The sequence below is a fragment of the Toxorhynchites rutilus genome, chromosome 2, assembly GCF_029784135.1.
Source record: "Toxorhynchites rutilus septentrionalis strain SRP chromosome 2, ASM2978413v1, whole genome shotgun sequence".
In the NCBI taxonomy this organism is placed as follows: domain Eukaryota; kingdom Metazoa; phylum Arthropoda; class Insecta; order Diptera; family Culicidae; genus Toxorhynchites; species Toxorhynchites rutilus.
The window spans coordinates 18,232,346-18,247,361 of NC_073745.1; the positions used below are offsets into that span (position 1 = coordinate 18,232,346).

A 15,016-nucleotide genomic window follows, 5' to 3' on the forward strand; every position below is an offset into this window, starting at 1 on the left:
AGGAATATGATTAAGCTGAACATCTGGATCATAGCTACTTAATATATCTCGGACTGGGATGTCCGATTATCTGCCTTGTGAAGTGTCTCGATGTTGTAGGTGAAAGAGTTAAGATAGCTTTCGGACAAGTATTGATAGAACATACTTCTGGGAATTAAATGCATAAAAAACTGAAAAAAAGACTTTTACAATTTCCATGAAAATGCCGTTAAATAGTTTCATAGCTATTGTCAAGATCACAGAAATTCATCGTCTTTCTGAATAATGAATGGAATCGACACAATTTCATCGTGTGTTTACCGCCCGGTATCAAATCCATTGTGATTTAAGTTGATAGAGATTACATTTTGGCCCGAAATCTGTACACTGCACGCGTTTGCCTTCATTGCGTATAGTGATGCAAACAACCGATAATCGCAATATACACATATTATTCCCGGAAGCGAAACGTGAACGCTCGGTACTTTACATATCTAAACATTTCTTCCCAATGCTGAATAATTGAAAAAGTAATCGAAACAAGGTATGAACTTGCGGTGAAGAAAACACGGTCGCAGGGGATTGGCACAAAATTTGACATATTATGCGCTGCTTAAACCTGCTGTTTACAGTGTATTTAAAAATCACTATAAATGCGTAATCATCTTAAACCACCCGCACGAAGTTTACGTATGTCATTTAATGAAAAACAGCCAGAACTTTTTAAAGGTCCTGATAGACATAGAAGAAAATGTGATTAGTTCAAGAAAGTTGAGCACACTGCGTATGTAAAACAGCTGACAGGCTCTCCATTATGAAATAAATCTAAGCGGAAGAATAATGGCGTGTGAAAAAACGAAATGCAGTTAGAATTATTCTAATTATGGTTAAGTGAGTAGATTCTAATTACTGTAGATTAAGATTTCAAAATACAGCGATAGTGGAGAGAAAATCAATATTTTCCACAACTATATGAGATCAATTCACCTATAGACACAATGGAGAATAGATTAAGAAATTTGCAATTTCTTTTCGTTAGCTTTTCTAAAGATTTTCGGACTTCTCAATACTGTTTCAGACAAACTTTCTATATGTAAATTTATTCACAAGCGTGAACACACGTTGTAAAAACATTTAGTATGAACTTGATTTTAACAGAATTCAGTTATCAATAAATTATACATTCTTAGGAAAAAATCACTTGATTATCATAATACTGATTGTTTTCCATTCATCTTTCTTCTGTTTGCACTTTTGAGCAGATTCGGAAATATCCTCATGAACATAAAGTATATCGATTTACTACCTCACGTTTCAATTCACACACATTTTCAGACGTCGAAACACACTAATCTCATACAAATTCTGTGTTTTCCACGTGTACTAACTTCAACTTATCCTATTTCAATTGTTCCCAGGTTCTTCGGCTGATATAAACCAACACCCGAGGTTTCGCAAATCCATTGAAGTTGGTCGCCACGGCCATTCCGTACGCTCCCATATCATCGAACACTAGGAAATCACCAATTTGCAGCTCCTCCATCAGCAACCCAGACGAAATCAGATCCACGGAATCACACGTGGGACCCCAAAGAACCGTAGGAAAACGTTCCGGTGAGCGTGCAATGTCACGACTAGCTGAGATCACCAAGGGCGGGTGCGTGCGAGGATTCCACCCATCGAATGAACCATACATTCCATCGTTCAGATAGTACATCATTTCCGAAACCGCTCCCTGAGGATTTCGTACAATCCGTTTTGAGTGAACATTCGCGATCAAGGTGACCGCTGATGCCACGTAATATCGACCCGGTTCTGCAATTATCCGAACATTGGATCCAACGGGAAAGAATCGCTGAAGACTGCTGTTGATGGTTTCCGCATATAAATTGATTGGTTTGTCGTGATCTCCCGGGAAACCTCCACCGATGTCCAGCAAAGAAAAATTGAAACCAATCGTTTTCGCAAACTCGAACAATTCCCGCGCAGATTCGATGGCTCCATAGAAACATTCATGATCACTGCTACCGGTACCAACATGAAAACTGATACCAATCACGTTCAAACCAAGTTCTTTCGCATATTCCAGTAACTGAGGTCCTTCCTGCTTCGGATGGCAACCGAACTTCTTCCCCAGTGAAATCAAGGCTTTGTCAGAGTCATATCGAATCCGAAGAACCAATGATGCCCCTGGATGGAATTGCTTGATTTTATCTAACTCTATTTCGCCATCGAATGTTAGCAGCTCAATACCGCATTGCTTGGCGAAAGTGATAGAACTGATTGATTTAGTCGTATGTGCGAAGATTATCCTGCTTGGATCTGCTCCTAGATCAATAATTTTTTCAATCTCCCGCCTGGACGCACAATCGAAGCCGGTTCCAAGAGCGAACAGTGTTCGGAGAACAGCCGGGTGATCGTTGCATTTCACAGCATAGAAAGTTTCCACACGCGGCAGCATTTCCCGCCAGACGCGATGCTTCGCCACCACATCATCCAAATCGAGTATGTGAACCGGATCGTCCCGTGGACCGCGCTCCACTACCGAATTTATCGCATCCTTCACCGAGGAACCGTCCTCAAGTAAATTGTACCGAACCTTGCGCATTTCGCGATGTACAGCTATTGATTCGACCTAAACAACTGAACCCTTGTTATTGACCCTCGTACCTTATATAGTTCTCATTAACGAGGAAAATATTCCACTATGTGGAAATTCCCAGATCACATATGAATGAACACGATCTGTGAATCGCTCCATTAATGATCCCCGTAACGTTCGGGAAATGTATCTCACTGGCTATCGAACATCAACATCATCTGGGAGTATCGCGATTCTAACCCAGCCGTCTCCTGCCTTCCTTTGTTTGGCCAACGCAACGGTTGTTGATAGAATGAATAATTTATGATCCGCGAGATCGACGCGTTGCTTGGATTAATTGAGCAATTATAAAGTGATTCAGAGATTTCAGATGGCATAATTAGCACCGATGTAATGACGTGTAAATTACTGTTGTCATCGTGACTGATTTAATAACAGCAATTGTTACATCAAGAAGTCTCTCGCAAACATGGCTTAACTTTGTTTGATGAAAGGAGCATTTCTGTGGGATTATCCAAACTAGTAAATCCCAGTAGCAAAATTGCCCTCATTCCAGAAATCTTTGGCAACATGATTAATGGAACTAACATTGACGGTTGAAACCGCACTTCTCTTAAAAAGTTGGGGCTTCCCAAACATCGGAACCTCAGCGACCGCAGATTTCTAGATAATACCGTCTATGAACATCCAACTCCGTGACTGCAACATTATTCGATATATATAGAATTCCATATAATTTTCGTGATTGGTAAGCTCTCATGATAATTATTGTTGTTAATTTTTCTACATTCACTCGCGGTATACAGTGTTGGAAAGAAAAATCAAATCAATTGGCGATCTAACGTACAAATCTACACCTAGGCGGCGCTGCGGTGAAAGTGATGATGGTTTTAAATTTTGCCATGTGAGCTTATGGAAGGTTTGTAGTTCTTTCCATAAATCACAATGTTATAATCATAAAAGAATATTTGATTGCGATGAGTTTGTAAGAAATTTAATTCTGTGCAATTTTATATATAACATGTTATTTATTTACCTCTTTCAGTAGTGAAAACTATAAAAATGTTGACAATGGTTGAATTGAAGAAAGAAATTCGAGAGTACAATTGGCGATCTAACGCAAAACGTAAACGATCTGTGAGACATCTGGATTTTGTTTTTGAACTAAGAAAATGATGCTAATGTAACCTAAAACTCAAAAACAAATCACGTATATTTTACTTCCGGGCTTTCCAAGGTAGTTCTCACATGCAGGAATCGTGCATTTTTCTACTTGTGTTTGATTGTGCTCTCGAATTTCCTTCTTTAATTCAACCATTGTCAACATTTTTATAGTTTTCACTACTGAAAGAGGTAAATAAATAACATATAAAAAATAATAAAATATATAAAATTGCGCAGAATTAAATTTCTTACAAACTCATCGCAATCAAATAATCTTTTATGATTATAACATTGTAATTTATGGAAAGAACTACAAACCTTCCATAAGCTCACATGGCAAAATTTAAAACCATCATCACTTTCACCGCAGCGCCGCCTAGGTGTAGATTTGTACGTTAGATCGCCAATCAAACACAAGTAGAAAAATGCACGATTCCTGCATGTGAGAACTACCTTGGAAAGCCCGGGAGTAAAATATACGTGATTTGTTTTTGAGTTTTAGGTTACATTAGCATCATTTTCTTAGTTCAAAAACAAAATACAGATGTCTCACCGATCGTTTACGTTTTGCGTTAGATCGCCAATATGCTCAATAACAGTTCGGCTTAAAAGTTCATAAGGTTGACGTCAAGATGGCGCCTCTTGCAAAAATCTACTTTACTATCACAAAGCACCATCTTTCAATGGAAACGTGTCAAAATTTGACAGCAATCGGTCGATTGATTCGTGAGTTACTGCATTGAGAGTGAAGCAACTTTTGTTATTGTGAAAAAATGGAAAAATCCGAATTTCGTGTATTGATAAATCATTGCTTTTTGATGAAAAAAAATACAGTGCCAAACTGTTATCATCTAATATTGCAGTGAATGCATTTTTTACAATGAAAAGAATGTAAACAAGCCATTGTTCGTATTCATTTTCAAATTTATATTACTCCAATTCATTATTGTTTCAAATATCAATGATTCAGCTTAGGAAATAAAAAAAGTGAACAATATAAAAACAAACTATTGTAAATGAAGCGATGCTCATGGATAATATAGCTCAATATATTACCTTCATGATTCTCCATTACTGCCATGAGTCGTTTGAGCATACTTTCGACCAAATTATGCAACATTTGTTGAGGTATCGCATCCCACGCTGTTCACACGTCCAAAAATCGTTAAGATTTCTCCACGAATCCAATGGATTTTTTTATCCAGTATTATTCATAGATGCTCAATGGGGTTGTGGTCTGGGGACTGTGGTGGCTACTCAAGCATTCTAATCTTTTTGGACTGGAAACAGCGCTTCGCAACCTTCGAGGTGTGCTTGGAGTCATTGTCCTGTTGGAAAACCAAGCCTTGACAAGATTGCCCACCCCATTCCAGGAAAACAGCCCCACACAAGCAGTGATCCTCCTTCGTATTTAACTGTTGCTTCAGTAAATCTGGATAGCAGACGCTCAGGTTTCAAGTTCGCTGAGGTTTTTTAAATTTTTTAGCTCAAACTTACTCTCACCGGTCCAAACAGTCTTCCTCCAAAAGTTAGGAGAATGAGAAGTGTGGTATCCTGAATTAGAGTGTAGCTCTGGTATTATTGTAAGCAAAGAGAGCTCTGACGGATGTGTACAAAAAATATAGAAGTTGTTGGATGTGTGAGGCGGTTTGCATGGAGGATGTGTCCGGTGTTTTACGGAATTTTACATTGGCGATCCTGCCAGGATAAAGTTGCGCAGGAAGAAAGTGGTGTGTTTCAGGAAGTGATTTGTTTTAGGTGTTTATTTTTGCGCCCGGTAAGTGAATAACAAGTAATAGCTGATTTGCACATTGACCAGTAATTGACGCCAGTTACTTAAACGTCAACGGCACGCCATATTTAGATCACCAGTTGACTGGTGCTGTGCGTTCATACACATTTTCAGCAACTGGACAGCTTGGCTGTCACTTTATCCTCGATGACGAATGACAATGTCGACGTCTGGTGGCGATAACCATTTTGGGAGGCAAATTAATCTTTATCGGTTTTGTAGGCCCGAAGGCAGTTTTAAATTGTCGAAATTTGAATGAAAAATTTTACTTTTTGTTAATTTACTAATTAAAACACATCATACTGAACCTTCATCAGCTGTTTTTATATAAATTTTCCTGATATTTCCATGATTTCATTGTCTATTATCATTTTCGCTTCACAAATCGAACACATGAAGCACAATGCCGTCAACGCGAATGAAGATTCTTCCATGTATACGTTGAGGGAATTGAATTTGATGTTCCTTGTACCATCGAACCATCCAGTGTTGGCAAATGTACAAATTTATCCGGAAAGGTATATTTTTTCAGTTTTGTTTGTTTTGTTCTGTACGGTAAGAACACAGATTTTTCTCATAAAGCGATAGGAACTGTTTTTAAACGGTTTTATTTAGCTTGCCCTGTAATTTGTATGTTTGTATGTTTGTACGTTTATATGTTTGCAACATGTTTGTCTGTAGCGCTTTACCACATGAATAGAAATTTGAGCCTCTTCCTGTTGACCGATTGATCTGAAATTTGGAACACACCTTTATCTCTGCAGTCATTATAAAACTGGGTATTTCATTATTTTAAAACTCCAAGATGACTGCCTCTACAAAATAGTGGATTACATATTTTCCCAAACTCCTTCAATATGGGTATCAAATGAAAGGGCTTGACTAGTAGAACACAATTATTCATGAGCCAAATCAAATTTTCCATGAACATGGAATACGCAGTTTTATAATGACAGTAGAATTAAAAGTATGTTTCGATGTTTGTTGGGATTATTCATGATCTGCTGTGTTCTACCAGTCGAGCACCTTCATTTGATACCCATATTGATGGACTTTGAAAAAACATGGCGCCATTTTATGATGGCGGTCATTTTGGATTTACATTTTGCATAATTTTCCATAAATTTCTGAAAATATGTAATCCGCCATTTTGTAGTGGCCGCCATTTTAGATTTGCATTTTTCATAAATACCTGTATTCTACTAGTCAAGCCCTTTCATTTGATACCCATATTAAAAGGGTTTTGAGAAAATATGTGAACGACCGTGTTGTGGTGGCGGCCATTTTGGATTTGCATTTCTCTTGAATAACTGTGTTCTACTAGTCAAGCCCTTTCCTTTGATACCCATGTTGATGGAATTTTGAGAAAATATGTAATCCGCCATTTTACGGGGGCGGCCATTTTGGATTTGCATTTATCATGAATAACTGTGTTCTACTAGTCAAGCCCTTTCATTTGATACCAATATTGACCGGGTTTTGAGAAAATATATGAACCACCGTTTTGTTGAGGCGGCCATTTTGGATTTGAATTCCTCATGCATAACTGTGTTCTACTAGTCAAGCCCTTTGATTTGATACCCATGTTGATGGGGTTTTGAGAAAATATGTAAACCACAATTTTGTAGCAGCCGCCATCTTGGATTTTTAAAATAATGAAATACCCAGTTTTATAATGACTGCAGAGATAAAGGTGTGTTCCAAATTTCAGACCAATCGGTCATCAGGAAGAGGTAAATTTCTTTTAATGCGGTAAAGCGCTACAAACAAACATGTTACAAACATACAAACATACAAATTACAGAGCAAGCCAAATAACACCGTTTAATAATTGTCTTCACCATAGCCGAAAAAGATTTTTCCCCTTCCAGTACAAATAAATATGTGGCAACACTGAAACTACCTGGCATTTCGATTTCACACAAATGTCTAATATGACGCACTGTTTGGAAGCAATTGTCATTTATCTATTGGCGCCAGTATCTAGAAAATTTTCTATTCGCTGGCGTGGCCAATTACTTGTGCGATACTTGCGCAAATAACAGGAGCCGGGTGTTTACATGGCTCTAATAACTAGACTCTAGTGATTGAATTTTTCTACTAGCGCGTTGACTGGCACCGTCTAAATCAGCCTTAAGGCGCTCTAGTTGAAGTATCCAGTGAAACTTGAAACTCTGTTCAAGTTAGAGGCCAATTACTTGTTCGACACTGGTACAAGTAACTTGAACAGAGTATCTGTTCTCTGTTCACTGGATACTTCAACTAGAGCGCTGACTGGCATCGTCTAAATCAGCCTTTTAATGCTGACAAGATAACATTCGATAATCTTGCAAGTGCTGCTAGTAATGCAGAAAAAAAATAATCGCTCAAGCTATATGTTTTAGTTAAGTTGAAATCTCATGAAAATAAGACCAAGAAAAGAAATGTAAATATTTATTATTAACAAATTTAATCTCATGAACTGAGCAGTTGAGTTGGATGTAATGCCAGATTTTTGTTAAGTTGCAATATTGAGTCGGGTTCAGCCTAAGGCCAATATTTTGGATGAATTTTCGCCGAGTTCAGCTCAAGGCCAAATCATTGCAAATGAAACAGTTGGGTCGGGTGGAGCCCAAGGCCAGCTAGTAAATATACAAAATTTCATTGATTCACAATATTGAGTCGGCTTCAGCCCAAGACCAATATCAGGTTGGATTTGCACCGAGTTCAGCTCAAGGCCAAAATAATTGTTTATGAAACAGTTGATTCGGGTTCAGCCCAAGACCGATATCAGGTTGGATTTGCAACGAGTTCAGCTCAAGGCCAAAATCATTGTTTATGAAACAGTTGAGTCGGGTTAAGCCCAAGGCCAGCTAGTAAATACACAAAATTTCATTGATTCACAATATTGAGTCGGGCTCAGCCCAAGACCAATATCTGGTTGGATTTGCGCCGAATTCTGTTCAAGGCCAAACGTGTACAATTACAACATGTTCAAGATCAAACTAATGGCCGCAGTAGCTCAAGGCTCCTACAAAAGAAGAAGCCATGTTTAAAACAATAGAATTTATGAAAGCGTGACTAGGAGAGCTTTTTCAAAATAGGTCTGCAATATCTATCAATGGATTAATTAATGTTATGTTTCCTGTAATTTTCACTGACATGATATTGAAATTACTAATGATGTTTTAAAGTTAAATTTTTATTGTTGCATGTATAATGTAATAAATACATGCAACAATAAAAATTGTCGGTGTCTACAAACCATGTAGCAGGAGCGTATAAGAAGAATTTGGGAGTTACTGGTCTCATGAATAATGGAGATAGATCGATTTACAATTTTAATTGATTCACAATCGACTTACTATTTGGAATACAACTAATGTGAATAAAAATCGAGGACCAAATTTCCAAAAGCCGAAGGAGATCTGGTTCATAGAGAGGATTATGCAGAGAAAGTTACAGTCAGCATTAAAATTAGTAGAAATGAACTGTAAGAAAGCTTTAATATAGCATCTAGCCGTATTTACGCCTATCACATTTGTCAAGGAAATATTTAGAATGCAGGGAGCTGTAAAACCATTACCACTGACATGTAGTTAAAATATTAAAAAATTTAAAATGTACATAAACATAAGACGAATGGAAAACAAATATTATATTAATGATCATTTTAATTGTTTTTCGACTCTCCAGTCACCACATCTCGTTTATATTTAGTTTTTAGTATCTCCGGAGGATAAGGAATCTTGACTAACATAATATACTACGGGGACTCATGCTTTTAGATGTGGAAGCGAAAGGGGAATTGTTTACCTAAAGCGTAAAAGAGAAAGGTTAATCACAAGCGTATGAATTCCTGTATTCTCTTAATAGTTCAATTGCTTTTCAGCTGATACTAGTACTGCATTCAAAGCTAAACGTTCTGCGATACTGTACATTCACAATGTACAGTATCGTATTGAATAGAATTGACAAACTTGCACAAGCGTATTGTGTTCCGTTCACAAACAAAACACAGTGTACTTTCAAAATGGCTGCAGAGTCGTTTTGACAAGTTAACTCACCTTAGAATATATTAGGCTGTCAAAAAAGTCCTGCGGTATTTTTTTTAAATTTTCATTTGTTCATAAAATTAGTTACAATCATCTGTTTTGAGTCAAATATGCGCCGTTTTGTTCGATGACTTGTTCCCAACGAGATGCCAACTTCATAATACCCCTGTTATAGAAGCTCGCTTCCTTATTGGCAAAAAACTCGGATAGCCAATTTTCACAGGCCTCTTTTGTGGCTAACTTCTGACTACCTAGCTCGTTCGCCATGGACAAAAACAGGTGGTAGTCACTTGGTGCAAGGTCCGGACTATACGGCGGATGCAAAAGAACCTCCCATCCGAGCTCCCGGAGCTTCTGGCGCGTCACCAAAGAAGTGTGTGGCCTGGCGTTGTCCTGATGGAAGACAATGCGGCCTCTGTTTATCAAAGATGGCCTCTTCTTCATGAGCGCTACCTTCAAGCGGTCCAGTTGTTGGCAGTACAGGTCCGAATTGAGCGTTTGACCATAGGGAAGCAGCTCATAATAGATTATTACTTGACAATCCCACCAAACACACAGCAGAACCTTCCTGGCCGTTAATGAGGGCTTGGCCACCGTCTGAGCCGCTTCAGCGGGCTTCGACCACGACCGTTTGTGCTTCACGTTGTCGTAAGTGACCCACTTTTCATCGCCAGTCACCATCCGCTTCAGAAACGGGTCGATTTTGTTGCGATTCAGCAGCGATTCACATGCGTCGATACGGTCAAAGATTTTTTGCGTCAACGTGTGTGGCACCCATACATCGAGCTTCTTTGTGAATCCAAGCTTCTTCAAATGGTTAATAACGGTTTGATGACTTATCCCCAGCTCTTGGCCGATGCTACGGCTGCTACTATGCCGGTCTTTCTCGGCTAATTCAGCGATTTTGTCGCAATTTTCGACGACAGGCCTTCCGGAGCGTGGCGCATCTTCGACGACCTCTACACCAGAACGAAAACGTTGAAACCATCGTTTTTGCGGTGGAAATGGAAACTGTATCGGATCCATCAACTGTACAAATTTCATTGGCAGCTTGAGATGCATTTTTACCTTTGTCATAGTAGTACTGTAAAATATGTCGGATTTTCTCTTTATTTTGCTCCATATTTGCGACACTATAACTCACGAACGACTTAACCAAACAAAACACTGGCAAAGACTATATTATAGAGCGAAATTATAGAAAATACCTTTCCAACAAGCTATAGTATGTTTCGATACAATGAATACAACTAGAACTACGCGCATACAACGACCCCTCGCGGAAATACCGCAGGACTTTTTTGACAGCCTAATACTTCTAAGATCCTTGGATTAGATTACATTTCATTCTTATTATTGTTGCTGTCAGGGGAGGATGTGATATCCTGAAATAGAGTGTAGCTCTGGTGTTATCGTAAACAAAGAGAGCTCTGTCGGATGTGTGCAAAAAAAGATAGAAGTTGTTGGATGTGTGAGGCGGTTTGCATGGAGGCTGTGTTCGGTGTTTTACGGAATTTCACAAGAAGCATAATTTTTTACGCAATCGAGGCGCTTTTTGATATTGGCTTTCCGTAGTAACGGTTTTTTTTTCTTTTTGGAGAAGCTCTGCAGACCTGATTCACAAACTCGGTTGCTCACAGTTCGACTAGTTATGTTGAGACCCAACTCTTTCTGGATCACCCGACAAGATTTATCTGTGTGAACTGAGCTTTTACGAGGCCTTCCACTTGCGGATTTCTGCTACACTGTGCCCAGCGTATTATGCTTTTCCATGATTTTCGAAAACGCTCCGATCGAAATAGTATTCGCCTTCACCCCGGAAATCGCCCATCGACCAAGTATCAAATAAAAAAAAATCATCTAATATTTAAATAGTTCGGAAATAACCTGTACTTCTGCCTTTCTCGCGATACCGAAAACGAAGCTTGACGAACAAACAACACAATGTTTTGGCAAATATTTCAACGAGATCAAATGAACAATATTCAGCAAATCGACAGAGCTTCATACGAAATTTGCTATCGCGTAAATATGCGTGAATAAGCTGTGTGATTGCATTTGTTACATCAAGGTATCCTGACTAGATTATGTAGGGATGATCAAATCACCCACTTTATTAATAATATTCGATTAATCGTTACTAGTAGCAAAAGTTGTTTACTTTTTTAGTTTCATTAATATATTATCCGAACACTATGATCTAGTACTTATGCTTTTGGTGACAATCAGGAAGTCCCTTAATGATAATGACAATCATAATGACATATTCAAACGGGCAAACGCATCCCGTCCAACGCTGCTAGCTAAAAGGTCGTCCGCTACGTTTCAAACTAACCGGGCAATCGTTGAACAACAGGTGCGTTTGCTAAAGGCCACCGCTTCCGAAGGCGGGTCGATGGCCGATTCGGATTGCGGCTGCTTGGGCCGCCACGTTTCCTCGTTGTGTTTAATTCCCACTTCATATACGACTTAGAATATGCAAGTTATACGATTTGATGCAATAATTTGCCTCCCAAAACGTATATCGCCACCAGGCTGAAGATTCTGTTTCTGTGTAACGGTCATAAATGTGGGGTTCAGCAAAGTTGAACAAAATCTATGTGAATATTCTTTGTAGTAACATGACTAAGGTTTCTTAATTTCGACACATTGAACTGCCGACACACATCAACTGCAACGTTGTAAGAAAATTGTTTATATATATATATATATATATATATATATATATATATATATATATATATATATATATATATATATATATATATATATATATATATATATATATATATATATATATATATATAGTTTTAAAAATATATTTAAGAATTCGGCTCCTTTAAACTTAAGTAACTGAGCCTGTAAAAATAAACGAATTAATAAAAAAAAATCAACTGCAACGTTCGTTTATTTGTTTATAATATTGAATATTTCTTTGCCAGGCCAATAGCATTCTGATAAGCATTTTAAATGAAAGAAAAAAAACTACATAATTCACAGTAATTCATCTCATTTTGATTCTGAACCTTTCAGTGGATTATGCAAGCTTTGCCTGGAATACAATAAAACATTATTTTAATGCAATACATACAACATACAACATCCTTACCATATATCCTGCGAGACAAATATCTTAACCTTCGGCAGAGGAAATCCATTAAATCGGTTTGCCAGCACAAGCGAATAAGCACCACCATTTTCAAACACTATAAAATCCCCGATATCCAATTCGGGAAGAAATATGTCTCTGGCAATCAAATCTAACGGGTCACAAGATGGACCCCATATCCAAGACGTCAATTTCTGATTGCTTTGCTTCTGAACCACGGGATACACTATCTGTTGTTCGTGACCAGCGCTGTAGAACGATCCGAAGATTCCGTCGTTTACGTAGTAAAACAGTACCTTTTTGCCGTTGGATTCTGTCGTGACCCTTTTAGCTATTACGTTGGTGATTATTGAGACTGCTGAAGCCACGTAATACCGTCCCGGTTCTGCGATAAACTGCATGTCATCTTGATCCCCAAAACATTTCATGATTGCTGAATTAATGCGTTCTGCATAAGAATCGATTGGTTTTCCCTTAGCACCGGGGAACCCACCACCAACGTCTAAAAGCGTTATGTTATGACCAGTCAACTTGGCATGATCGAATATTTGCCGGGCTGTTTCAATAGCTTTTTCGTAGCAGTTTGCATCATCACAACCAGATCCAATGTGGAAGCTCAAGCCAGTCACTTTCAAGTTCAACTTTTTTGCATGCTGCAGTAGATCTGGAGCTTCCGTCTGAGGATCGCAGCCAAATTTTCGGCCAAGTGGTACGAACACCTGGTCCGAATCGTATCGGAACCGCAACACTAATGACGCTTCTGGGAAGTGTGAGCTTATCTTGTCCAGTTCATGCTGTCCATCGAATGTCATCAAATTGACACCATGCGCTTTGGCATACGCTATTGATTCTACCGATTTCGCAGGCTGTGCAAAAATTATACTCTCCGGGTGCACCCCAAGCTGGATGGCCTTCATAATCTCACCCTTGCTGGCACAGTCGAAGCCCGTTCCCAGCTTCATCAGCGTTTCGATTATGATCGGATCGTCGTGACACTTTATCGCGTAAAATGGTTTCACCTGAGGCATTTGCTCCACCCAGATGCGATGCTTGCGCACGACATCATCCAAATCCAGGACATGAATGGACTCTTCGATGGGACCATCCTCCAGGATTCGATCAATTATTTCTCGCGGCGTTACACCGTTGGCAATGATGTTCAGCTCACGTGTTGCCATCCGGTTCGGACTCTGGTGATGAACTGCAAATTTCTGATCTCGTGTCATTTGACTAAGCAATGTTTATTTATAGCGACTATCATCGAACTCGTATTTGTTCGAGAGAATGGCGTTATCTGTTTCGAAATTGTTACGCAGTTGTGCAGTTGTTCCACGGGAGGGGAAAGTTTTCCACAAAAATGAGCATTGTCGTGTATGACTTTTCGATTGCGTTTATTTTTAGTCATTGATTGACGAGGAAATGAAGGAACAGAAGCAGGTAATTTGGAGCATCTCGCGAAGGAGTATATCACGTCTCCAGAAACAAACTATTCATTGTTATCTTCTCATATGTTAGTACAATTGAAAAATATTGGGATTTCTGAAACTGATACATTACAATGAGTCTAATCACACCGTGTACAGTATAGACTCATGCAAATTTGAGTTTTTTAAAGAAAAGCATTAGTTATTCGTTCATGAATAACACCTAATTCAACTCATTTTAGCGTCGTAATTTTTTTTTTCATGACTGGATTCGGGAAAATTACACTTTTCACTTCTGTCGGAATTGCATCAGTTATCACTGATATGAAGCGGAGTCTTGCCTTGAGATAGACAGGCAGTTTACCGATAGCGGCTCAGAGCTAGAGCCTGGGTTAAGCTAGGTGCAAGGTTACGCCTATCCTACTTGGAGAAGTGTTGGAATTGGGTTTACCTGAGCTAGACAGTCCTAGACTTTGAGGCAGCATTGAACCTCCTGCCCTTAGGGCGGATATTTCGCTTGGCGGTATGTTGCTTTACAAGTGTTTTTATGAGAGACCAGTACCCGTCCTCTTACTCAAACAGGATGCCCCAAACACGGAGAGACGTAGGACTACAGAATTTTTTGACGTAGGACTACGTCTAACCGGAAGATATAGGGGGTGAAATGGAAATCTAGGCACTGAACAAGTAGGAAAAAATGCAAGATTTGGAATGCTTATAACTCGAGCATTTTTCAATAGATTGCAATGGTTTTTGCACCAATTGATAGGAAATATATCTACGCATCTATCATAATGAATAACATTTCATTTTTCTTGAGATAAATAATTGAATAATTGTGAAATATCAAGCATTGTCAAAATGCACTATGTGCCCATTTTTGATTGGTCCATTTTGTGCTCCTCAAATCGT

General features: G+C 38.7%; 2 protein-coding genes across 2 annotated transcripts; both read right to left on the reverse strand.

Annotated features, from left to right (window-relative positions):
* Positions 1-1,100: 1,100 nt before the first annotated feature.
* On the reverse strand, positions 1,101-2,609 carry LOC129767013 (ornithine decarboxylase 1-like). The gene has a single exon (XM_055767617.1). The coding sequence runs from the start codon at positions 2,585-2,587 to the stop codon at positions 1,379-1,381; it is 1,209 nt and encodes a 402-aa protein (XP_055623592.1). The 5' UTR covers positions 2,588-2,609; the 3' UTR covers positions 1,101-1,378.
* A 9,852-nt stretch (positions 2,610-12,461) lies between these two features.
* Positions 12,462-13,932, reverse strand: LOC129767012 (ornithine decarboxylase 1-like). Its single transcript, XM_055767616.1, has 2 exons — positions 12,681-13,932; positions 12,462-12,623 (listed from the first exon to the last, which is right to left on the reverse strand). The coding sequence occupies exons 1-2, from the start codon at positions 13,904-13,906 to the stop codon at positions 12,581-12,583; spliced, it is 1,269 nt and encodes a 422-aa protein (XP_055623591.1). The 5' UTR covers positions 13,907-13,932; the 3' UTR covers positions 12,462-12,580.
* Positions 13,933-15,016: the final 1,084 nt, after the last annotated feature.

Excerpts from the sequence above, each read along its gene's own strand:
- LOC129767013 (XM_055767617.1), bottom strand. The coding sequence starts at position 2,587 with ATGCGCAAGGTTCGGTACAATTTACTTGAGGACGGTTCCTCGGTGAAG.
- LOC129767012 (XM_055767616.1), bottom strand. The coding sequence starts at position 13,906 with ATGACACGAGATCAGAAATTTGCAGTTCATCACCAGAGTCCGAACCGG. Across the intron at positions 12,624-12,680 it reads TTTGTCTCGCAGGATATATG|GCAAAGCTTGCATAATCCAC; the intron begins GTAAGGATGTTG and ends ATTGTATTCCAG.